At 53.2% G+C, this 26,196-nt stretch overlaps 2 protein-coding genes across 6 annotated transcripts in view; one reads left to right on the top strand and one right to left on the bottom strand.

The window, feature by feature from the left end:
• The first annotated feature begins 4,463 nt into the window (after positions 1-4,463).
• On the top strand, positions 4,464-9,238 carry CRYBA1 (crystallin beta A1). The gene is given in 8 exon segments (XM_042791577.1): positions 4,464-4,481; positions 4,483-4,495; positions 5,282-5,346; positions 5,936-6,055; positions 6,305-6,423; positions 7,993-8,134; positions 8,628-8,770; positions 8,923-9,238. Coding segments are annotated over 8 exon segments (768 nt in total). The 3' UTR covers positions 9,071-9,238.
• A 2,011-nt stretch (positions 9,239-11,249) lies between these two features.
• The window catches only part of NUFIP2 (nuclear FMR1 interacting protein 2), a 41,172-nt gene continuing 26,225 nt past the window's right edge, over positions 11,250-26,196 (bottom strand). For 4 of the 5 annotated variants that reach the window (XM_042791353.1, XM_042791351.1, XM_042791352.1 and 1 more), the window contains 2 exons: positions 19,577-19,609; positions 11,250-18,970 (listed from right to left, as the gene is read on the bottom strand). In XM_042791353.1, coding sequence (XP_042647287.1) covers positions 18,918-18,970; positions 19,577-19,609 — 86 coding nt within the window. In that variant the 3' untranslated portion in view covers positions 11,250-18,917. The remainder of the gene's footprint in view (positions 18,971-19,576; positions 19,610-26,196) is intronic. The other variant, XM_042791354.1, reaches the window with a different exon arrangement.

Below are 26,196 nucleotides of genomic sequence, written 5' to 3'. Positions count from 1 at the left end.
GCGGCGGCGGGGGCGGGGGCGGGGGCGGGGCGGGGCGGTTCCGTACCGGGGCGGGGGTTGTGCGCGCGCCGCCCGCCGCACCGGGCGCGGCTCCGCTCGGTCACGGGCGGGAACGGGTTAAAACGGCCCGGTGCGGCGGTGCCTCCGTTCTCCCGCGAACGCTCCGGCGCGGCCCCGCTCTGCGACCGCGCACCGGCACGGGGCCGGGGGTGAGCCCGGCAGCACCCCCGGAATGGACACGGGGGGCCGGGGTACAGGTGTGACACACACACACACACACACACACACCCACCCCTCACCACCCCCCCCAGCGCACACCCAGCCCGCAAACACACCAACCTGCTCATCAACTGCGGTTGTGCGCAACCCCCCCCCCCCACGCCTCGCCGCGCACACCGGGACACACGCGCACACCCGCTTTTGCACACGCACGCGGGGTGCGCTGGCACCCCCGGTAAGCACACGCACACACAGTGGCACACCCCTACAACACGCATTACACCACCCCCTGTCCTCACCCCGCAAGGCAACACGCGCGCCGGAGTCCACCCGCGCGCGTTGTGCCCTCGCGTGGGTGCACACGCAGCCCCGCGCGTCGCACCGGCGCGCACACGCGCTCCTGGGGGTTCCCCTTGTCGGAAGGGTCCCATCCCGAGCGGCGCCTGATTCGGCGCAGGGAGGGAGCAGGGTGGCCTGTCCCCCGCCGGCGGCTGCGCAGGCCGAGCCTGGGGAATTCAGAGCGGGACGTGGCGGAGGAGCCCGCGGAGCCGTTTTGCAGCCGGTGCTGCTCCCCCGCACCGCCTGTCCCCGGGGAGGGCTGGGGGAACCCGGCTGCCTCGGCCGGGAGACAGCACGTGATGAGCGGTGAGCATCACCCAGCCAGGCCTGCAGCGAGAGCCGCAGAGCCTTTGTCGCACCCCTCCCGCTCGTAGCCAGCTTTGGGACATCGCAGCGGGGTCGTTCACATACAGCTAAAATCCTGGGGGGGCCCCCCCCCGATTTGGCTGCGCACAGCGGGGAGGCCGGTGGCAGCTGCCCGAGGATGGATGGTTTCGGGACAAGCCTCGCCGTCTCTGTGCTGGGACAACAACCTCCCTTGGACGTGGGAGCGGCTGGGCCACCTCCGGGGACCCTGTGGGATGTGGGTGGCCCAGCAGCCTGGGGAAGGTGGAGCGGGGCTTACTTGGGGAACAGGGACCCCAGAAACAGGCATCCACAAGCTCTCCTCAAAAGCACTTTTCAGGGAGCGCTTCGACTCTGCTGGAAAGCTCAGGATGGACAGAGGGACCTATGGGGACAGGGGGCTGTCCTCATCACCATCCCTGCCACCTCCCACAGCTCCTGCCCTGCCCCAGGGCACTGTGCAGCAGTGCTGGGCTGGGCTCTACCCGGAGGCTGAGCCTTGCTGTGCACAGGTTGGGGGGGGGGGAAAGTCCCCCGCCGCCCGGCTCTCAGCACCGAGCAGCTCTGCATCACCCCCCTGAACACTGGGGGACGCACCGGGGTCACCCCCCCCACACTTTTCGGGACACGCTTGCCTGGGTGTCACAAGCCCCATTTCTCTCGCAGCGGTAAGGCTGTGTGTGACTTTCAGCCCACGGCACGTGCCCGACGCAGCAGCAGAGCTGCGGGAGCACAGCGACGGTGAGCCGGCAGTCGTGCAAGGGGCCGAGGGACATGGAGGCGGGGGAGAGGCAGAGCCCTCGCAGCGGCAGAGGACGGCGGCGGCGAGCACAGCCGCCTGCTTTTGTCACACTTCCCTTTGTCCCAGGCACGTGGCGCCAAGCGCAGGGAGCTGCAGCCGGCTGGAGAGCAGGGACGGGGATGGGTGAGCGGGAGGGGAGGCAGAGCCCCGGCTCGGCGGCCGGGAGGGTTTTCTGGCTGCGGTGACGGGGGGACGTGTTGTGCGACTGTACCTCTGCCCTGTTCACCCAGCGCAGGCGGGTGAACAGCCGGTTACAGCCTGCGGCAGCTCCTGCTTCCTTATCGCACTGGGCAGGCGGTGGCGGGGGCTGACGCCGGTCGGAACCGCCGAGCCGTGGCGCAGTGCAGGGTCCCTGGTGTCTCACACAGCCCTGTCACAAGCAGCCCCCCAGCCCCCTGCCACCTCCCCAAGGGCTAAACCCCTCCGTGCTTCCCAGCGAGGCGGCCAGCTGCCCACGTCCACAAGATGCCGGCTGACCTCGCCAGCCCCTCTCTCACCGCGTGGGGTTTCACCAGCAAATCCCACACCCAGCAAGAGTTTTTGTCCTGCTCGGAGCTTTCTAGGGAGAAGCGGGACAGAGTTCTGGTGCCAGCGGCGTTTCGCGGTGCCCCCGGCAGGTGCAGACGGCTGGCTGGAGTGGCGAGGGCCCTGAGCTGGGGCTGGGAGGGGAAGCATCTGTTTCACAGCACCGCAGGGTTTCCTAAATAGGTCACTGCTTTTTTATAGTCTATGGGATCTAGAAAAACCAGTTGTTCCGGGCAACCCGTGGACCCGCCAGCATCGTTGCAGCAGTGGCTCCCTCAGCGCTCGCCGCCATCCCCCCCCCCCAAGGTCCTCTAGGTGGGGGGGGGACGTCCCTTGCCCACAGCGCTCGGTGTGAGCTGGGAGAGCGGCTGGGGGGCCCGCAGCACCCCGGGGTCCTGCTCTCTGTGAGGGTGACCTGTCCCTGGCCATGCCCAACGTGGGGTGCGCAGGGGCGTCTTCCCCCCTTCACCCCGCTTCCTGCCTTGGGGTGGCAGCCGGCTCCAGGCTTTGCCTCGGGACCGTTTGCAGCCAGAACCGGGCGTTTGGCCGTTGCAAGGGGAGCCAGTGCGGGGTGTAGCGGGGTGTGCAGTGCCCCGTACGCCCCGCGCGGGCCGGCCGCGGCCTGCTCGGGGTGAGCTCTCCCTCTAGTGGCACCAGGCTCCTGGCAAAGCCATGGCCGGGGCACGTCCGAGGGTCTGGAGGGAGCTGAGGGTTGGGGGGGGACACAAGCTCCAGGCTGGCCTCACCCTTGCACTCAGGGGTGCACGCAGCGGGAGGAGGCTGCCCCCCCGGGGCTTTGCAGGAGCCTTCCCGCCGCCAGCCCCACGGTTTCGGCAGCCCCCGCCGAAGGCAGAGCGGCCCCTTCTCCTTCCCGTTCTTTCCCTGACCCCGCGTTTGCTGGCACGCGGCGGTACGGCCGGGCAGCGCGCCCCGGTGTCAGGACCCGGCGGGGTGCAGCCCCACCGCTCTGCTTCCCAGTGACCCCCTCCATCTCCACCAAACCCCGTCCCCGTCCCCCCCCCCCGCAACCGCCGCACCCAGGCTCCGGGGCGGCGGGTGGCAGCAGCCACTGAGGAGAAAGTCTCCCCCCCTCCCAAGCCCCCGCTTTTCCCCCTCGCTCCCCGCCATGGCGGAGCCCCGCTCCACAGGAGGGGTCTCGCAGGACCCCGCCGGGCACCCCTCGGGCCGGGCTGGGTGGGTGCCATCCCCACAGCACGGCCCCCCACCAGGGTGTCCCGTCCCCCCCCACCCCCGGCCCCGGGCCGGGTGCCAGGCCGTGCCGCGGGCAGCGCTGACGGGGCGCTTTGTTTTGTGCCGGCTGCCCCGCGGCGGGGAGACAAAAGGGGCGGCCAGACGCGGGCGGCGCATTGTGCCGGCCGCCATGCGCTGAGGCAGCAGCCCGCGCCGCCGCCCTCGCCCCGTGACCCGCCAAGGCCCGGGCCTGTGCCCACCCTGGCACCCCGCAGCGCCCACCCTGCCCTGGCCCTGGGGGACCCCCGTGGTGGGGAAAAGAGGGGACCCGGTCGCCGTGGTTACCGTGAGGCCTAAGGGGTGCCTCGTTGCCATGGTTACCTCAAGGCCTCAGGCCTCCCGGGCCCGTGGCGGCTCCCCCTCCCCGGGGGAATGGGGCGCAGGCGGTGGGCAGCGCTGTGCGGAGCCGGGGTTTTGGGCCATGAACGCGAGGCCGCACGCCAGCTCCCCGTCGGGCGGCGAGGAGCGGCCCCGCAGCCCCCCCCGCCCGCCTTGCCCCGCCATGGGAGGAGGAGGGTGTCCGCACCGACGTGGAGGCAGGGTCCTGCTGCGGCCGAGGGAGCAGGCGCCCTGCCGAGCCCCCCGCCCGCGGGGTCTCACCGGGAGGGTGCTGCACCGTCCCCACCGTGCCACCCGGCGCCAGGGCCAGGCCGGCCCCCACGCTTGCCCCATGATGGCGCGGTGCATTGCCTCTGGAAAATGCCAGAGCGGTCAAACTGTTGAGTCATTTGTGCCCAAGATTATCTGTGCAAACAGCCGCCCCGATTATTTTTTTTTTTTTATTATAATTTTTTTTTTTTTTTTTTTTTTTTTTTTCCCTAAGAATGTGGCTCAGACCATGGGGATGAGCAGCTGAAATCTCCGGGGATCAGCAGGACAATGCCAGAGCAAGCATTGTGCTGACGGCTCTGCAAACGCTGGCACCGGCTCCCGGCCAGCAGCACCCTATAAAAGCTGAGCCGCTGAAGTAGGCAAACATTACATGGGCGAAGCAGCAGTAACCGCCTGAGCTAGGTGAGTCCTGGGACCGATTTGCACCTCTCCCGCCCTGTCCCCTGCTCGTCCCTGCTGCCGCCGGCTGGGCAGGCAGACACCCTTCCTCCTGCCCGGTGGCAAAAGACACCCAGAGGGACCGTCACCATTTCCCGTGGCAAAAGACAGGCTCACACGTCCCTGCTGGCAGCCGGGGTGGCTGAGAGCTCCTCTACCACGGGGCACCCGACTCCTGGCACTCACCTGGCCCTGGCCCCCGGCACAGCACACCGGTTGGCATCTCCCACCACCAGCCGGGGCCATCCCCTGGGGGCCCGCTGTGGCTCCCAAGGAGGCACAGCCAGGGTGCCGGGGCAGGGAGAGGGGAGCAGGCGAGTCGGTTGGACACCGCCAAGCACGGAACAGCCCATGCCCACCGCCGCAGCTCCCTGCTCTGGCTCAGGGCTGTTTTTCCTAGCGATAGCCTGGCCTTGGGGAAAGAGAAAGTGGAACCGGGCATTGTGCCCCCCCGGTGCATACACAGGCTCCGCGCCACGGCCGGGAGGAGGGAAGGGGCACTGCAGCCATGAGAAGGGAGCATCCCGCTTTGGCTGTGTCCTGGAGCCCCGTGATGTGCCCCCACCCCACCCTGTGGCTAGCAAGAGGGTCTCGTCACAGTTGGCATGGCTTGTCCCCAGCGGCAGGGCAGCTGCCTTCAAACAGGTGCCGTGGGTGGAGGGCACAGAGCCGTCCCCCAGCCCCACAGCAGGCAGCAGGGATGAGCAGGGGGTACACTGCAGCACAAACGGCTTTTCCTTCCTTCTGCAGACACCGTTCCAGCAGCAAAGATGGCTCAGACAAACCCTCTGCCTGTCCCCATGGGCCCATGGAAGGTACGTCCTCACAGCCCCTGCATCTCACCTTTCCCTGTGTGCAGGTCGGAGACAGGGACAGGGGCAAAGCTGGTCCTCCGGGGCCAGGAAAGCCGCACAGCGGGCAGAGAGGCAGGGGGGAGCCCAGGAAGCAAGGCACCTCATCCTGTGCCCACAGTGGCTTGCCTCCTGCCAACTGAAACACCTCCTGGGTGTTTTTCATCAGCCTCTTTGCAGTGCCCTGGCCCAGCCGTGCCCTGCTCTTCCTAGTCGTCCTGTGCCAGGCAGTTACAGCTGTCCCCAAAAGCCACACGCTGTTATTTGCCCTTCCCTGTCGGTGCAGGCAGGCAGGCTGGCAGGGCAGGCACGAGGGCTGCAAAGGGAGCGGTGGGCACGGCTGAGCAAGGTGGGGAGCAGCCCCGAGGGGTCTGGCAGCAGCTCTGGGAGCACAATTTGAGGAGGGAGCGGAGAGGGAGGGGAGAAGCACGTGAACAAGCGGGGCGCACCCCGCCGAACCCTGGAGCTGTCGTGGGAGAGGAGAGCGTCAGCCACAACCCCCTGGGGAGATCCCCCCTCGCCCTTTTCCCCCCGTTAATCCTCTTTGCCCTAGAGCATTCGGAGCAGAGGCCGGGAGAACCGCCAGCCACAGCCCTGCCACCAGCCCGTCCCAGAACGGCTCCGCTCCTCTCTCCGGACGGCAGAGCTGCCCCGGGAACTGATCTCTGCAGGGGTGAGCAGGAGAGCGGAGCGGGGGCCGGCGTGTGGCTCCCCCGACACCAAGGCAGGGCGTCACGGGGCCAGCAGTGCAGGGACGCGCAGAGGCGTGCGGGGCTGTGTCCCAGCCCAGAGGGGCGCCCGGTGCAGCCTCCACCGGCTCTTCCCCGGACGGAGCATGACCCTCCGTCTCCCAAAGAGGCGCTGAATTGCCTGGGGCCACTGCCGGGCAGCTCCCAACTCGGCAGCTCGCTCTCCGTTCCAGATCACCGTGTACGACCAAGAAAACTTCCAGGGCAAGAGGATGGAATTCACTTCTGCCTGTCCAAACATCATGGAGTGCGGCTTCGACAACATCCGCTCCCTGAAGGTGGAGTGCGGCGCGTAAGTACCCAGCAGCGGGGGCCGCTTTCCCAGGCGGGCTGGCGGGGCGAGGGGTGCCGGAATGTGGAGCGAGGCCGGTTGTCCTTGCTCTGCTCAGCTGGGGGGGAAGCCAGGCACTGGGGGATCCCACCCTGGCGGGGTAGAGCAGCCAGCCCTGGGCAGCACTGACACACAGAGGGCCGGAGGACGGGCGGCCAACGCCTTTGGCATCGCCCCAAGCTGCCTCCCGCAGCCTGGGAGCAGCCAGGTTTGCAGCTCGCCGGTGCCCTGCAGGGATGCTGCCCACGGATGCAGCGACGATCGGGCGAGCGGCTCTTGAGCTCAGCCTGGTCCCCATCCTGCCTGGGTAACGCCAGGAAGCACCGTGCCTAGAGAAGCACCTTTCTCGCCCCACCGCCCAGCCCCACTCTGCCTCAGGCTTTCCCTGCACCGTGCAGCTCCCCCGGGGCCAGAGCAGAGTCTTCCCCTTCCCGCAGCCGGCGCTGGGCTGCCCCACTTGCTGATAGGGGTAGGGAGCAGAGCCGGGCTTCTCCCTGCGCACGGGAATCTTCCCTGGCACAGGCAAGACACCTCCCGAGCTGCTCCGAGACGCTGTGTGTAAGGAGCGGTCCCCACGGCCAGCATCCTTCTGGGGCCGGGGAAGCAGACAAGATAGATTTGCGCTGCTATATTTAGGATTTGTAACGCTAATGGGATTACAGCGGCATGCGTGCTCACGCCGTAATCAGCTCGCTGCTCCAGTTGACAGGTCCCTAATCAGGCTGGTCACCTTGCACGGGGGGGAGGCCGACTGCAGGACAGGGGATCGGGGCTCAGTTTTGGTCAGTGGCAAGAGGCCCTCAAACTGCCCCCCAGCTGGGCGTGCCCCTCAGCACCCCCAGTACCCCATAAGCAGGGGGGACACGAACTGCACAGCCTGCTCCATCCGGCTCCCAGCCCCCAGCCCAACCTCTGCCTCCCCGATCCCCTGTAAGGGGACGTGCCCAGGAGAGGTCCTGACTTTGGGGACAGGCTCGTGTGGGCAGCGCTGGGGCTTGCAAAATGTGTCGTGCAGGGTGGTGGCATCCCTCTCACCTCTCCTTGTTTGTTTTCAGTGAAGAGGGGGACTCAGAAAGGGAAAAGACAGCAGCTCCTGGCCCTGCCCAGAGCCAGATGGGTTCTGCTTGGTTTGGGCATTAGGAATTCAGGTCTTTCCAGCTGTGCCAGGTTGTAATTGGGAAACAAGTAAGAAACGAGGCCTTTGGGAGTGAAGGGCGGCCGCGGATGTCCTGTGGCATCCTAACACAATGCCGATCTGCGTGATTAACCACAGAGCAGTTAGGGGAAAAGCGAACCACCCTTGCAGGCTCGGCACCTTGAGGGAGGGACTCCAACACCCACCGCAGCTGGGGGATGTATCCCAGACACCAGTTTCACACCCAGCACCTCTTCCTCTCCTCCCGGCCTCGCGGGCAGAGGCCAGACCCCAACCTCCTCCCCACACCTACATCCGAGCCCCGGTGCCAGGCCCGAGCAGGAGGCCCCCAGCTGCCGCAGGAAGCCCTGGCATCCCTGGCTCTGTTTTTGCAGCTGGGTCGGTTACGAGCACACCGGCTTCTGCGGGCAGCAGTTCATCCTGGAGAGGGGAGAGTACCCACGCTGGGACGCCTGGAGCGGCAGCAACGCCTACCACATCGAGCGCCTGATGTCCTTCCGCCCCGTCTGCTCCGCTGTGAGTGTCCTGGCTCCCACGGAGCTCTCACGGCTCTGATCCCATCAAAATGTGCCAGGCCACGGCACCGGGCCAAGGGTGTGAGGTTAGGGAGGGCAAACACAGCGACGCCAGGGGTTCTGCGGGTGGCAGAGGCTCCTCGGGGTGGGCTCCGCTCTCCCTCTCCATGCCCAGCACGATTTGCTCTTTCTGTCCTGTTTGCTAAAACTTCCAAGGGGCCAGCTGTACACGAGCAGAGCTGGGGGACAGCCAGCCTGAGTCTGTAGCTGTGGCACAGCTGTCACTGACACCTCCCAGGCCAACCCCTGCCCCATCCTGGCCCAGCGCCGCTCTGCTGAGCACCTCCACGCAGCTGGGCTTTGGGAAAACCATCCCTCTCCCCCCGCAAAAACAGCACAGGGTCTGAACACCTCTCTCTCCAGCAAACCCTCCGAGCACCACCTCCTCCTCACCCCTTCCTCTTCCTCCCGCCCCCCCCCCCCCCCCCTCCCAGAATCACAAGGAATCCAAGATCACCGTTTTCGAGAAAGACAACTTCATCGGCCGCCAGTGGGAGATAGGCGATGACTACCCCTCGCTGCAGGCCATGGGCTGGGCCAACAACGAAGTGGGCTCCATGAAGATCCAGTGCGGCGCGTAAGTGACTGGCAAAGGGCCACGGGCAGCAGGGACAAAGCGCTGCCATCGCTGTGCTACCACAGCCGGAGGGGGGACACACACGACACCCCGTAACCCCCTTGCTTACCTCTTGTCCTCCTTACGCCACCTGACAACTCGTTTCCTTCCAGCTGGGTTTGCTACCAGTATCCCGGGTACCGCGGCTACCAGTACGTCCTGGAGTCCGACCACCATGGAGGAGACTACAAGCACTGGAGAGAGTGGGGTTCACACGCCCAGACCTCCCAGATCCAATCCATCAGGCGTGTCCAGCAGTAGCTCCCCACTTCCCAGTACATCTCTGCAAGGTTTCTAAAGCTGACCGGCTCCCTTTTGGTGCTAATACTCCCCTCCCGAAATAACCACCCCTTCTTGTACTGCACCCGCTTACGGAACGACACTCCCAAATGGTACCAACTGCACAACTGCCAATAAATGTGACTGAAAGAAAAAGATAAACCGGCCTGGCGGGTGTTTGATGTTGTGTGTTTGGGTTTGGAGTTGCGCGTCCTCGTCCCAGTAGCAGGGGGGGCAGGTCCATCCCCCGACCGTTGCGCGCACACGAACACAGCGGCCAAACCCTCGGTCGCTGCAGCTCGGCGGGCCTGGGGCTTCCTTTCCTCCCCGCCCTCCCCTTCCCCTGGCAGGGTAAAGGACACCCCCGCCCCCACGGCCACCCACGTCCCCAGGCACTCATGCCACTCGTGGGCTCCGTGGCCAGCGCCGCCGGGCCCCCGGGCACCAAAGCCGAGTCGTCAGCCACGCAGCACCCCCGGGGCCAAGGGATGCTCCCCGAGAGCGCAAAAAAGAAAGTCACACTGACACCCACAAACTTTAAAATTTTTATTCAACAATTTACATCACTTATTGTCTGTCTTAACGTATTCGATCTACACAATTTTTTTTTTTTCCTGATAAAATAATAAAATTTGGATAAATTTCGAAGACCAGTTGGTGCAGAATAAACAAAATTTCAGGTAACTTTTTTTTTTTCTTTTTTTTTTTTTTTTTTTAAAACATTTAGTGTGAAGTATGACATCATTGGTAAAGATACATCATGCCATTACAGCTCATGGACATTACCTATCCTTACAGTCCATGACATCACCCATACCAGCGCAAGGGGCTGCGCCAGACACAGCTACAGCAGGTATTACACTAACTCTTCTAGCCACCCTCTCACGACCGGGAAAACGCCTACGTTTCCAGCTGGGCACACAAGAGTGCATTAACCTAATCGGAAATACCGGGGAGGGGAGAAGAAAACAAAGACTACCTTTACTGATTCGTGTGGTCGCACACTACAACACCGACAACAAAGAGGGGCTGCCCCTCTCCGCAGGTCAGAGGTAATTCAGCTCCTGAGCAGGTAGAGCACAACCCCTCGCAGCGATTTTTTAATACACACCAGGAAACCGAACGAAATGAGAACTTATCGACGGGGCGGGGGGGGCAGGAGAGGAGATGGCCCCTGCCCCTGCTCGCGGTCGTGTTTCGCGCCGCCCTTAACACTGAAATATTCAGGGGAGGGTGGGGGAGAAGGGGCATCCATCCCCCCCAGTAAACAAGTTGAGGACCTCCAGAGGCTCGCGAGCCGCTGAAGGTGTGTTAAGTACACGTGTGATGGTAGATAGAAAAGCAGCCCTGTTCTGTATGAAAAAAAGCTGTCAAGTTAGTACAAATTTCTGCCATGGCGAAGGGAACACGAGGAGAAAGTTGTCAGGGTCCTTCTCCCATCACAAAATCCCGACTCTCCTGCGCAAAGGCTCTGGGCTAAGCAACAAGTTTCCCAAGGTGGCACCTGCAACGCAATGCACCCAACTCGTGAAAACAAAACCAAAAAAAAAAAAACCCCCCCCAGCTCTCGCCCCCGAGATCGGCAGGAGCCCCCTCTCCGCTCCCGCAGCAGGGACGGCGAGGACGCCCGTCCCTCCCGCCTCACAGTGGGAACACACAAGGGCAGGGGGGTCTCTTCGGTTCGTTTGGTCATTAGAAGCTTCACGTTCGCTCGCGCCACCAGCCCGCGACGCAGCGGACCGAGCGCCATCCCCTCCCCAAAGCTGCTTCGCCGGGGGCCCAGCCCTGCGCTCCCCGGCCCCTTCGGCGCCCGCCGGGCACCGCCAGCGTCACAATAAAAAGGGCACTCGTTCATCCGACAGTACGAAGTGTATCTGAAACACAAGCCAGCACACCCCGCTCCCTCCAATTCGATTACTAAAGTAGGCTCTTTAAAATAAAAAAATAATATATATATTTATATAGCTATACAGAGAGATACAGAGAAAGCAAAGGAGAGAGGCTACTAAAAAAATCAAGAAGCGCCAGTTTTCTGCTACAGCTGTCAGCAAAGAACTGTCACCTTACATCATACCCTCCGAGATGGTGAAGATAATGCAGGCAATGACAGCACAGGAATGCAAAAGAGGGCAGATAAGTCACTTCTGGTAATGAGACACAAATTAAACTTTCAAAACATGTGCATAGCTTTATTCATCTGCTTCAAACTAACCTCTTCACGGAGCTTCAGCGAAACCCGAGTGTGCAAAATGCATTTCTAAAAAATAATGCAAGCAAGCTTTCACATTTACAGTGGCAGAAGTACAGAAAGACTCGGACAGAAATCACACATTGGGGCGAGTGAATCGGGAGAGAGATGAAGAAACAAGAATTGCACAGCTTCGTATTCTGAGTCACTGACTGCAAACAAGCATTTCTATTTTGTTAACTTTAAGCAAGGCATGTTTACTTCTCCTTTACAAAAAAAAAAAAAAAAAAAAAAAAAAAAAAGAAGAAAAAAACCCCACAGTAACAAGAACCACAAGCTGGAAGGGAATAAATCCCCCGGGTAAGAGGATCCCCGGTGCTGCAGAGAGCCCCAACTCCAGAGCAAAGCCGGTTCCAGACCTCCGCTTGTTTTGGCTTTGCTGGCAAAGCACGGCGATGCTTGTTTTTGTCTGCAGAACAGGCAAAGCAGCTTCTCTTTCTCTCCCCTCACCCCTCCCCTCCAAAGTCACAGAAAAACGGCTTGTGTTAGGGAAGGGAAGGTGCCACCCCACAGGACATCGCCCCCAAACTGTAAGCCAGCCGCTACGCAGGCTCGAGCCCACGTCCCGCGTGGATCCGGTGGGTCACCGGGACAGTAACGAGCCCTCGGCTGTAGATGGGGCACGGTCACCGTGCTGCCCGCCGGGAGCCCGGCCACCTCCCCGCAGCTCACACACCACCACAAACTCTCTCCAGAAAGACTTAAGCACGCACGCAAGGCACATTGAGTCAGATGTACACACACTCCCATGTGTGTAGAAGAGCAAACGCTGGCTGAAAATTAAAACCGGTGCTGAATAAACTGATTCCACAGGCAGAGAGTTCTCGCCTAGGGTACTTAAATACTATTTTCCAGGCTGTTACAATCTCCAAGCGTTTTTCCTACATTACTTTAGACCTTTCTTACTCTTCCCTCACTTTACAGAGGTACTCTGTCTTGTAAAGGATCTATAAATAGTCAAGTAAATTCCCTTTTTTCCTCTCCAATAAACTCCTCCTTCACAGCACACATCCCCCCACGGTGGTCCAGGTGTGACCCATGAAACAAGAGGCTCTGGAGCTGCCCGTGCCCCGCGGCAGCGCCTCGCTGCTCCCTAAACTGTGGGTTTTCACGCCTCAGCCGTCTGGTTTCAGCTGGGTAGATGGCCTGGCCTCGCTTTTTTCTCAGAAAACATCTGACTCTGGGCACCAGCCGCTCCCCAGCACCCGAGTGCAGCTGGAGGAGCCCGCGACCCCGCAGGGCCGGGGCTGCAGGCAGGAGGGAGGCCATGAAACCTGTAATACTGCTGGTTATCTTCACATTGAGATAAAGCATTCAAAAGACCTTTTTGCAGAGATGAGCAATTTCCTTCCATGGACAGATTCAAATAGAAAACAAAAATATTAAAAGCGGAGACAACAGTTGAGACTCTTCTACCTTACATCTACCCAGGCATCCTTCCCACACCACCGGCCATCGAGGAAGGAGAAGTTGAAAACCTCGGGGATTTGCACTACCCTCCCAATAGCAGCTTGAGAAAAGGAAGGAGAGAAAAAAAAAAATAAAATAAAAATGCACAGTGTTCTTTCAAAGTTAAGAGTTCTCCTTTGCTTGCGTTTGCATAGAAATTCCCATAGGTCAGCACCAAAATCAGGTACACCCCTCTCCTACACCCCGGCTCCCCAGGTCCTACGCTACCCGCAGAGTTAGTGGCTGTGTCACAGGAGGGTTCAACCATCCGCAGAGGAACTGTATGGTCATGTAAATTAAAAAAAAAAAAAAAAAAAAAAAAAAAAAAAAAAGTGCATCACACATTCTTGATTTTCAGGGTTACTTATAGCAGCAGCAGCATTAATCCAAGACAATGAACAGTTGTAGATTCGTTCTTAAATGCAGCAACACTTAATGAAATGTCTTCAAGGAAGGTCATAAGAGGGTCCTTCTCAAAAGGATAAAATGAAAATTAGACTATTCAATATAGACAAAAAGGAGATAAAACAAAAATTAAAGACACAATCTTATTTACATTAAAAAAACATTCTTGTTAAAATATCTTTACAACACCTAAGCAAAAAAATATGTATTTTAAGAATAAAGCAGAAACTCCTAAAGCAGTATCCGTTTTTGGAACCCTTATTTAGCACCTGAGGAAAGACCGTATGGAAAGCAGACAGTTTTTTTGGGTTTTTGTTGTTTTTTTAAGAAAATGTAGTTGTGTTTTTGCTAAACATTCATATGTTTGCAGTACACAAGTTTCATACCACAGAAAGAAATGAACTTCTTTTTTTTTTTTTTTTTTTTCCTTTTTAAAGATACTCTACTCATTAATAAGGCTGTGGAAAAGGGATACTGCTATCTTACAAAATGGCTTTAGAGCTCTGGACACGTTATACGAAGCTTTCTGATTAACAGTCAAGGTAAATACAGCTCGGCACCCCCCGGGGAAAGCACAGCTATGCCTTTTGCTCCTGTCCCGGGACAGCGAGCAGCCCGACCCCCCCCGCAGCGTCCCCCCGAGGGGCTCGTGCCACCAGCACAAGCCCACCCCGAGCTCTCCTCTACCTCCCCAGACGTCCGCCGGGCCGGAGGATCTCGGGCAGGATAGGAGGAAGCCAGCCTTACCCTGTGGTGTAACACGCATTGTGCAAACGTCTAAAGCTCCAGAATCTCTGGAAGGCAGCGCGTCCGGCAGCGCACACCGGGATCTTCTGCTCCTTCGCACCAGCCCAGGTTCCTGCTTCTCAACTGCCTGCGCCAGGGGCTCTTTTTGCATGGAAAAAATACTCTCATGGTGGCCAAAGCTAGAATTACTCTGGCTTCTTCGGCTACTCTACCACGCTAGCGCTCCTCCAGCCCCAGCCCTCCTCCTGCCTCGCGCGCCGGTGTGAAAACCTGTAGCAGCTTTAAATTAGGTGTAGCCCCGTTCTCTCCCCTCCTGACCTCGACCATCTCCCTTGTAAACAGCCTCTGTAAAGAAAACAAATCACTGTGGACGTACGTACAGAAAAATCTTCTAGGGACGAGAGGCCTGAAAGCTTCAGACACCTTAGCAATTTACTGAAAATGCTGAATCAAGAGCAAAACCTGAACACACAGGAAAACTACCAGCAGTTCTGAAACATGTCTGTGAATGCCATCGCTCCCAGATGTCCCTGAGGTCATCGACCACTTCTGGAAAGGATGCTATCGTGCCACGGTAATGCTCTCTTGAAGGTGAAAAGCACTAATTACACACACAACTGAAAGGACAACTTCCATTTCTCTTTTTTTTTTTTCCCCCCCTATTTTTCCCCCCTATCAGGAAGCAGTTTTCCTTTCGATTTAGCTAGCCGGTTCACCCTGTCACCCGCTCCCAGCTGCCGAATGAGAATCAGGGTTTTTTTCCATTTCCACATATCAAAGGAGTTCACAGCAGCTACAAAAGGCAAACAGCGGGATTTACAGTTCAGAAAGGGCGATGGCTTGAAGTGGGTTAGCGACAGAATCCATGCCCTGGAGCAATCCACATTGTCAGAGAGAGAGATTTCTAACAACAAAAACAGGTTTCATGGATGACCTTAAATCACAACCGAGATCCAACCAAACCTTGAAAGCCATCGCACTGCCAGGCCACCAGACCGGCGGGGTGGGAGGGAGCACAGAGGCTGAAGGTCTCCAAACCACCATCACCGGAGACGGGAGCAGCTTTTAAATCATCTCTTGGAGCGGAGGAAACACTCCCCAATCCACCGAAGAGAAAGCAGATCCCGTGCTGGATCTGGCTGGCGGTACACACCCCAGACCCCGTTACACCAGACCCTGTACAAGAAACAAGGGGCAGGACCTGCCAGCAGAGCAGGAACGGTGGAGAAAGACCAGAGGAGAAAGGAGAGAGCCCCCTGCCCGTGCAGGAATCCTTACTCCAATAAATAGACAGCTTGGCAAGGGAACCAGAGGAAAGGGACTCATCAGACCCACAACGGCAACAGAAATGAGAGAAACCTTAACCTGAATTAGTATCTTCATAGCTAACAAAAAAAAAAAAAATAGGTCATGATCTCAACCCTTGGTGCCACTTTCTGATACTACACCTACTGAAGGGTTTATGTTTTAAAAACGTACTTTACTCAGTGTAATGAAAACAATGGCACAAATAAATACACGCTCGCTCTCCTTACGCAAGAAAGATGCTCCTTGCCCCCCGCACGCACCAACACCCTCGGGTGCAGACCCGGGAGAGGAGGCTGCTGCACCCCTTCCCGGGCTGTATTTGGTTTATGCTACAGTACTAGTACTCTGAGTCAAACAAAAACAAAACATGAGACTTATCAGTAACACCTTAGCATTATTTAAATGTGCTAAATTAGTCACAGCTCAATTTCAGGGTTTTCTTTTTTTTTTTTTCCCCCCCCCCACCCCCTTTTTTTTTTTTTTATATAAGTTTACACAAAAATAATCAGAAAACAGATTAAATCTTAAGATATTTTTAATAAGTGCTCAGTAAAGAATTGTGTGAGGACTTCGGGAGGACTGCAGACAGCAACAGGGTGAGTTACACAACAGCACGAGGAAGTTTCTTCCACGGTCCTGCCTGGCTCTAGGCAATAGTCTATCCTAGAAATATTGCCTGCACCGGCAAGCCGGAGCTCCAGGAGCTCAGAGAGAGGATTTCCTAACTGCTTAGCGCTGAGCACGCGCCGCAGCGCTCATGGAGACAGACGGACAGACAGACGTTTGAAGAGAGGATGGTCAGAAATACAGCAGAGAAGCTGCAGAGGGTGTTTTTCTGGATGGGTCCCGTGGGCAAGGGGCCACGCGCAGCGAGGCAAAGCAGCAGGGACAAAACCAACCCAACCCGTCCCTTGAACCGTGTTCCTTCCAGCACTTCTTTTGCTATTTAGAAGACAAACCGGACTAGGCCAGGACGAGCATCCTCCAATAGCCAGCAAGACTCGGGTCTTTCTAAAGGCGCGGGGTCAGATTCAGCACGGGTTATTGCTGTGCAGCTTCTGCATCGGGCCAGCCCCGAGAGCGGATCGGGGGGGCAGGGGTACCAGGACAGCACAGACCCCAGGTAAGCAAAACAGGATTTGTTTTTGTCTTTTTTTTTTTTTTTCTTTTCTTTCTTTTTTCCTTTTTTTTTTTTTTTTTTTTTTTTTAATGGAACCCAGCCCTTAAGGCGACAAGTGACTACACAAGGCAAACAAATACACAGCAGAGCCTTAAAGCCAGTAAAACAAACTGGAAACACTGCTATTACCCTTCAACTTGTTCAAAATAATAATAATAATAATAAAAAAAGAACATTTCTTCCACCTTAATTTCCCCAGTCCCACCGTCCAGTTTGTTCAACACTTTAAAGCTCAGGAATGCCCCAGCTCTTCCACAGCGGAGCTGGAGGCGATTCCAAACTTTTGGCAAGCAGTTGGGAGACTCAACAGAATTAAAAATAGGAACGTTGGAGGACTAGGTGTCGGGCACATCTGTAAACATGTTATACATCTGCAAGTTACACACACCTGCAAAGGTGGTACAGTTTATAGGTGAAACAGAACTATTTGTGACTGGCCAACCACACACTTCTGAACCTGGACTGATACAATACATGATTACTATATAGTATTACACTACAGTATTATACTATATAGTATTTTATACATAAAATGGAGTAGGCAATCCATAGTCAAAACTTGTAAAACTAAGCGTGGCAGAAAGCTAGCAATCTTACAAAAGATACAGAATTAAGTTTCATTGTCCCACCATGAATTGAAGCGTTTCATTCAGGAACAATCTTATTAAAAGAACAAAAACAATTAAAAAAAAACCCCACATGCTACATACTTCTAGCTAACAAAAACAAAACAAAACAAAAAAGAAGTGGATAAATCTAAGCACAAGGGGTAGGCAAGAGTTTCGGGCTTATCTGCTTCCTGTAATGCCCCATAGGGTCCAGTCTAATTTTAGGAGCCTCCAACTGCTGCTGGCCTTGGCACCCGCCGTACATAAACCAGCATCTGGCCACGAACACCCACGATGAGCACTGGGTACGTGTGGAGCTGGGGCAGGTCACAAACCCCACTTTTGCTTCATTCATTGCTCGCTCTTACACTGGACCCTGTGAACTTTCCACCTGTTAAGAAACCCAGAAAAACTACCCAACCCCAAGATAATCTGGACGCACTACACAAGCTGCAATGGGACAGAGTGGGTTACACGGCTGGGGCCTTCTCTACCACTGCTAGGAAGCTTTCCTTTCCTTGGAATTTATTTTTTTTTTGAATTTTTAAATTGTTATTTTCAATCCTAAGTCCTCCGTTTTTGTAATAAAATATATTTTTATTAAGAGATAATTAGAAGCAGAGCCCGGAAATACACAGACTGCATTAAAATATAAAAGAGCATTTCCAACGGGCAGGTGTGGGAAGCCCAGCCATTGGCCTTCTATGGACAAATTGAAAAGGATTCAAATTCCCATTTTTTTTTTCCTTTTTTTTTTTTTTTTTCCTTGTTTTTTTTTAATTTTGATTTTTTTTGTTCAAGAGAAAAAAAATAATTCAAGAAGGGTGAAAGTTAGCAGAACTCAATTCCTCTTCAGTTTTCCAATGAAAATGGGAAAAAAAATCCAGCACATTTAGTGTTAGGAGACAGACAGAGAAATATGAAGCACCTACAGTTGAAAGCAGAAGATACTTTTTTTTTTTTTTTTGCTCCCACTAATACAATGGCATTAAACTGTGGGAACAATGTTTTTTTTGTTGTTTTTTTTCCATATTAAATGCCTAAACAGACTGCTTATTTTTGCATGTTGTCTTTTAAAATGAAGTAACTCTTCAGATGCAATAGTCCAATGAGTAACCGGAGCCAGGTCAACTGTGTGACTTCACCATGCATCCTAGAACTGTAATATTACCATCTTTCCCCCAGAAGAATGATGCTTTAAAACAATATCCCCAGCATAGGGTTGCTGCTTTACTCCTGGCAAAACATGTGGATTATAATTCTCTGGGAAAAAAAAAAAAAAACCGAAACAAAACAACTGCAAACTTCAAGGCGTTTCTCCAGCATTCAATGGAAAACAAAACAGGAAAAAAAAAAAAAAAAAAACAACAAAAAACAAATAGGGGAGGTGGAAGGGAAAGGGGAGATGAAGGATGGTGAATCATCCTGATTTCCCTGTGATTAGTGTGTCACTACAGTCACAGAACAAGAAACAGAAACCTTGTCAAGTGGAAATGCCTCTCCAGCGGGTTGCTGTTGCCCATGTAGACGACAGCAGGAACTTTAGAACCGGGCTTGTAAATTGAGTCTGTATTCATTAATCACTTGCATTCACTCTTTAAACAAAAACAAAACAAAACAAAAAAATTCTATTCAGTACCGGAGATTAAATAATCACGTGTGTAGTCTCGTTGAAATAAATTTTCAGATTCCTTAAGAAGTCTAATTACTTTCAGTTGCCATTTTTAAATAACTATATATATATTTGTATATATTATCCTGTGATTCTAGTTATGGTTCCTCTGCTGCACTGAAGATTTAGAAGGAGCATAAAAGCCTTTTGTCCCCCACGAACAGCACAAATGCTGCAGAAAGGTTATAACAGGCAGTCTCGTCTTGCTACCTTCATTGATCCGGGCGATCCATGGCTTCATCGTAAGTGATTATCCTTTTGGGATCTGGAAAGAAAGCAAAACCCTAAGTTTTCATTCAACAAGCTACTTTCAGGACCTCTGCCTGAAGACATTCACAAGAGATCTACAAGGTAGTTAACCAACTTTTCCTTCCAGGGACACCACCTCCTGCAAAAGCCTGGGGGGCCCCGGCCGAGGCTGGCGCAGTGCCCGTTCCCCACCTCACACCCCTGGGCAGCAGTATCCCAGACTCCACACACCGCCCTTCTCACGGGCTAAAGTGGAACATCTCACAGGTGAATGGTGGGGATCCACCAGAATTTAAAATTTATTCTTAGGTGTGACACCCAACACCAGAAATAGAAAGCAATTCTGTATACACATAGGGAAGACTCATTAAATCTAACGTGACAATGGTTTTACTGCTCTTTTAGAGACTCTGCTTCTCTCTGAACATCCCACCATTATGGCAAAGCTTGCAGTCCTGACTTTTAGAGATCCAAAACACAGACACACCTAGACTAAAAATAGCAGGCACTGAAGAACTAAACTCAGGCATCCCTGGACTCCAAGACAACCCACTGCCATCAACCATCCCAACAGAGCAGGACAGGGCAATTTGGTTTATTTATTTTTTTCCAATACCCTTACCTTGCTTCTGCAAATTCCAAACCGATTCCATTTCTGTGGAGGCAAAATGAGAAGACCATTGTTATTACACAGATCGATGCTGCTATCAGAGACAACTCCAAACATGCTTTAATTTTCCACGCGTGGCACGACACCCCTGCAGCTGTGCTGAGGCTTTCAGACACAGCCAACCCCATCCAGCCCAGCCCCAACCCAGTCCACGGGAGTGCAGGAATCTGATGTGGCTGGTCCATCAACAAAAGGCAGAGAGATGGCTGTAACGTGGTCTTAAGGGTCGGGCGGCCAAACTGATCAGCAGAAGCATCATCACCATTTTCCACTCCTACAAATCACAACCCAACTTCGGGCTTTACTCTGACTCCAACGTTGCTTCACACATTACAGCCTCAACAAGTAGCCTGGAGAGATGATTTTTAGGAGTTGATGCTTAGCATGTGTGAAATCAGAACCGCTGGACAAAGCGAGTTTCTCATGGCTCACAGCATGCATCTGCTGAAGCACACCGTGCAAGGATTACTCTGCTAACATCAATGCAACACTGCTGCCAACATATCATCCGAGAACAAGGTGCGATGCTCGAGATGCCTGGCTGCCTGCTTGGCTTGCAGTTCTTTCCCCAATTTACCACTGTAACAGACTTGTGGGCTAAAGACAAAAGAAACCCTCCCCAGGTCTCACTGAAAGAGCACGTGCTTTTATTTAACTAAGCTATAACAGCAAAGTTAAATGCTCTTTTTATTCACACTCAGAAACAGAAGGCTCTTCCCTTTAAAATATCCCCAGAACTAAATCACGTCTTTAGAGACCTATTCAAAGTAACTACATTTAGCCACTATCAAGTTGGAATTTTGTGAGCTAGAACATTTATAGATGCTAACTCTACTTCAAGCCCAAGTCTAAGAGACAAAATTATAGAAAAGGAGCATTTAGTAAGAACACAACCTGCAAGAACAATCTTTCAGGTCTGCCTCTGCCAGAAAGGAGGGTGACAGGACCTTGATAGGGGCTAGGAACAGAGAATGGCAATGGATTACTAAACTACACATTATGTGCAGTAAAACAGAAAACAAGGCAATAAGTAAAGTGACTGTCATGGGAAAGGAGGAAGAAAAAACCCCACAAACCTCATGGCCTCAGCACAATGTGTGCCAAGCGTCACCTCGATCAATCGCCTGCATGGTCGCAGCCCTTCTCCGAGCCTTCATCTGTCCTTTGTCCGCTACAATCTCAAGCTCCCCGGGGCAGGAAATTGCATGCAAATAAATATTGCCAGCCCTCTCTGCACAATTAAGTCTTTTGTAAGGAAGGCCCTGACAAAATTTTACGAGCTCTGTTATTTTTGCATCACGGTAACAGCAGCAATACTTTGCACTTTATCAGGGGAACCCTAAGTGCTTTGGGAATAGTAACTAGCCTCTAACACCCCCAGGGATAGAAGCAAACTAGCAAGGGACTACCTCCCTCATCTGCCAGATGCAGATTCCCCAGAAGTAAAATGAACCAGCTACTAAAATTACCTCCAGCAGAGCTAGTTTTCCATTCAGTGAAGTTAGATGCATCATTTCCTAACTGCTAAAGAACATCACCTATTTTAACAGCTTTCCCCAAAGGCAGGAGACAGAAAATTACTCTCCAGTTGGTTCTTCTGCATCAGAGCAACATCTGAACATCAAATACAAGGCAGAGGCTGAAGCACTGCCTGCTACTGTATTTCCATGCAAAAGACCATGCTTTCTTTTGCACTTCCATTTGGTCCTAACTTCACTGGACACCAGAAGAATGTGAATTGCTTGTATTAAGATGTGCCTGACAATAAGATAGAGAGTGAGATACCATCAAAACCACACCAAAAAAACTTTTAAGCTGTCAAAAGTCCATTAAAAAAAACCAACCAACCAAACAAACAAATAACAAACCAACACCCAAACTTCCCAATCTTTTCAGACTTCAATCTTCATTCTCCTTGTTCAGAAAGAGAGGTAGGAGAGAAGGTGATGTAAAGTGTCCTGTAAATCCCAAACACCTGGACACACTGGCTGGCAGCTGCTCAGCCTGACAAAACTACAAAAACAAAGACCACCTGCAAACTGGCTGCGGTATCAACTGTTGCTTAATATCATTTGCCATCAGAAGAGCAAGGTCCTGTCCTCCCCTCTACCTGGCCAGCAGCACATGGGTATGACATAGCACAGGTTAAGCACATTTATCATCCCAAACAACTTCACAGAGGAAAAAAAAAAATATAAGTCGAGGGCTAACTGCAACGTAACACTTGGGAAAAAAAAAAGTTTTTCCTTGGATACTTACCACAGGCCTCTGGCTCATGGTTTGCTGAGGACCTGCCTGGGGCAGACAGCCCCAGCCACATCCATCTGATGAGCTCCAGAGGAGCTCCAGAGAGAGGAACCACATTTTCTGGGGACTATCACCGAAACAAAGGGTCAGTGGAAGAAGGCTTTGATGTCAGGAACAGACTAAGGAGCACGTGGGCGAATTGCACTGAGATTCCTCATAGGTCAATAAACTTTATAGCAGGGACTTGTACATACCCTTGTAGGGGAAAAGTCCTTCTGTCATAACTTGAGACGGGCGCTTTTACACGCATTTTCCTTGCTAGAGAGGCTGTCCCAGCAAACAGAAGTGTCTGCACAATGCCGTGGCACTAGTTTTTTGTTCTTACAAGTCTAACATACAAACTGACGACTGTCCCTAAAATGAAGTGCTAAAAAAAAATTAAGAGGGACCATTCTCATCTGATTTTTCTGTTTCTATCTGCAGGACACAATGGGAATTGCCCCGGAAACAAAGCATAGACTGAAAATTCAATGCTGTGGAGACTCATTGCTGTACTCATCCTAACAACTGGAAAAAGCAGAGTTGAAGGAGAATTAAATCAGCTTTTGCCTCACCGCTCAGGCCCACAAGACAGTAAGTAACAGACTGAGATCTAACCCCTTTCCACCAAGGGGGATGGGAAACCAAGGCTTTTTTTTCCCCTCTCCTGATGTAAAGGATGGAAATTGCTGAATTCACAGCTCTGCTATTTCTTCTGACCCAGTTCACCATTCCGGCGAACGCCACTCCTGGCTGGCCCACGCTGCCTTGCTCTATTTTCCATGCTGCTCTTCTGCTTCTTCATGCAAGCAGAGATGCTGGCGCAACTGAGATGCTGAGAAGGAACAAAGCAGTGGCACAGGCAGAAACTCAGGGGCAAGGCAGAAGAGGGAAACACTGCACGTTCCTCTCCACCCCTGTGGTCTCTGCTACTGTGCAGCTGAACTGAAGACCTCAATTATGTGTGTTTTAGCTAAGAACAAGCAAACTACTGAGCTTCCCACCACAAAGCTTGCCATACAGAGCACAGTGTTAGTGACAGACAGCCCAGCCTGGAAGCCTGTAACTGTCCAAACATGTCAAAATTCTGCAAAGCATCGACAATTATTCCAATATGAAGCATTTTGTCCAGCTGTCTTTAAAAGGAAGACTAAAGCAGTTAAGATTCTGATTTCAAGAGAAGTAAAACTGAGATACACCCAGCCTCCTCTTTTAAAAGACCCAAAAAAATCAGCTAGGACCAGTTTTACCTCAAAAAGATGAGGATTTTGGCCACACTGAGGCAGAGGTTCAATTCTAACCTAGATAGGAACAGTGTTCCTAAGCAAGAGCATCACTCCTCTCTGGTCTTTCCAATCTGCCCCATGAAGCTATTGTCCCTGCCTCCATCCACAGAGAGTAAGGCCACCGGTGCTCAACTAAATCAGATCTACCTTGATAAACCAGGTATGTCACCCGCAAGTGTTTCAAGACACCGTCACAAACACTAAGCAGCACACACTGTCAATGAAGGTAGCCACGTTGAAGGATTGTATTTTAGTCAAAGTCAAGCAGATCAGATGATCGAGGGAGTCTTTCCATCCTTTCAAAAAAAAAAAAAAAAAAAAGCAAGGCACAGAGCAAACCAGCACAGCACAAAAAGCATCCAAGAGAGGAACAGGAAGGCACATCGTCAGCCTTGCCAGCACCCTCCCAGTGCCCCGATTTCTGGGAAGAAAGCAATGTGGGCACACGAAAGGAACACAGCTCCCACCAGCAGGCCCTCTGCTCTGCAGCCCCACGCCCCAGCACAGCCTCGCCAGCGCACACGGCGCTGTGGTGGTTTAAACAAGATTACTGTACCAGAGCCAGCCCACCCTGTGCCTTACCTCTTCCATCCATTCTTTCCCAGGGAAGCTGTGGAGCAATTACAATCTATAATGCCCCTTGCACTCACTGGGCAAATCGTGAGGAGAAAAGCCTGGTTTGCTGGAACAAAGCTCCTGAGTAAGCTGGAGGCTTTCCCATTGTCTATTTACAGTCCAAGGTGAGGAGCCACATAACCTGATCACAGCTACGGATAGAAACAGTGCAAAAAAAGGTGCAAGCTTGCAACAGACAGGTCAAAGCACTGCAGCCACTCCTGCTAGAGTCCATTCCCCACTGCAAGACCCAGAGCTTCATCCTCGCACCATGGGCAGCTTGCACTGAACTACTGCACATGGAGGAGCTCAGGGTAGGGAATGCACCAGTGTGCCACGCTCACCCCTGTCCTTGCCCTGCAATCATTCCTCTTTGTGTCCATAACCTCAGAGGCAGGGCAGATTTAAAAGATCAAACTATGGAGACTTTGCTCAAAAGCAAACAGATCAATTTGAAGAGGGAGAAGTTCACCCTCCTCTCAAAATCAAAACCAAACAAGCTGAGGATCCAACTGCCCGGGACACCCTAACACTGGTCCAGGCAAACCTGCACGCTCTCCCAGGCGAGGAGGAGGGGAAGGCAGCTGGTGAAAAGTAAGCAAGTGAAATCTTTCCTTTCCTATTGCAAAGGAACCGGTTGGCTAGGAGTAGGACCTCAGGAAAACAGCCCAAGATAAACGGAGAGAATGCTGTGGGAATTAACCACTGCGCTGCTGTCCTGCAAACATACCCTGGCAGCTCCGTTTCCCAGACGTTTTGCAGCGCGCTGTGCCACGGGAGCTCACCCGTGGGGCTCTGGCTGCAGGATCATAGCCATGAAGAGGGGACACAGAGACGAAGGCACCGTTCCTCCCAATACCCTTTAACCCAACTCACCCCACCCGACGGGAACACACACAGAAATGCAACACCCAACATCATCACAGAGGAGATATAAAGACCTGGACTGATCTCCTGCTTTGTAAACCAGCAACAGCATCTGAAGACTAAGTCAGAGAAAGACAAGCTCAAGCTGCTTGGAGCACCCCTATCACTGCATTAATGTGAACACTGATTAGAAACATCCATCACCTTTTACACCTAAGTAATACCTTGATGGTGGCACTGATACAGCTTGAAAAATAAATCCGCACAGAGGAGCAGTGGGACAGGAATCGTTTCCCCAGGGCATCACAGGGGTGCTTGCTCTGGATGCTCAAAGCAAGAGCATTCACATGCAGAATCAGGGACCGAGAAGAAAACAGTATTTAAAAGAGTGCTTTAGATGTCCATTCTTGCCATTGAATGTAACTAACTCTTGTGTTTAGAAGAGATAATCGAAGCCAGACTTCGAAGTTAACACCTCTTTAAGAGGACAGGGGAAGGGAGTGTTCTTTATTTTCCTGTTGTTACTATTGTTTTACTGAGGTCTGTCTTTCACACAGCTAGTGAGAAAGGGAGAGCTGATGAGTCTTGCTGTAGCTGTACAGTTGCTTTTCTACAAGAAAGTTCAGGCTGACAAAAACAGAGAGACAAACTTAAGCGTTGGAAAAATTTGCAAACTTAAGAGAAGAGCCTAGGACTTCCCTTCTACACTATACCATGCTTTCTGGTACCCCCATTCTCTGATGGGAAACTGGGATTTAGGCTGCAGGCAGACACAAGAAATGAGAACGGAAAGCTTGTCTTAATACTGGAACAGACTGAGCAGAGGCTAGAGAACCCAGATTTAAAAAAAAAAAAAAAAAAAAAAAAAAATCAGTTGATGAACGCTGTTCTCAAGAATACTAAAGCTTAAAATGTTAACGTTCTGAGAGTGAGATGACCTGGAAAAAATATTTGGAGTTATTACTTTTAAGTGACTGGGCTTGCTGTTACTAAAGGATGGCATCTAAGTTTCTGTATGCTATACAGAGAGATTGTGAACAGGTAATTTAAGAACTCTGCAGTTGGTCAAAACATAGCAAATTTGTCAATGTCAACCAAATACCAACCTCTCTGCAGATGGGAGCAAGACATTATCCACATACGTACGTGGAGGAGTAAACAAAAAATGGATGATCACCTTTTTCCCTTCAGGGTAGGGGGATGCAGGGAGAGGAAAGGGGCAGACAAATAAAAAAGGAACTGCCCCTGTGTGAGTAACACAAGTAACGCCATGCCAAAAGGGAACGTGCAATCAGGCTCCTGTTAAGACTGAGCCAAGACCAAAAGCCAAGAACTGCCACAAGACCTCAGAGCTTCTGGGGCTGAGGCTAAAACAGAAAGCAAGCCATCCCACAGGCTTCCCTCTCTTCATTCCCAATTTAAAGTGTTTGTATCATGTTTGAGTCATTTCAGTCTTTAAAAAAAAAAAAAAAAAGGAGCTGGTCTACAAAGGACTTCATGAAAGCAATAAAATCATCT

The sequence above is a fragment of the Tyto alba genome, unplaced genomic scaffold (genome assembly GCF_018691265.1).
Source record: "Tyto alba isolate M040663 unplaced genomic scaffold, T.alba_DEE_v4.0 Super-Scaffold_19, whole genome shotgun sequence".
NCBI lineage: Eukaryota > Metazoa > Chordata > Aves > Strigiformes > Tytonidae > Tyto > Tyto alba.
Note: the sequence above shows the minus strand (reverse complement) of the source record. Positions and strands in the feature narration are given on the sequence as shown.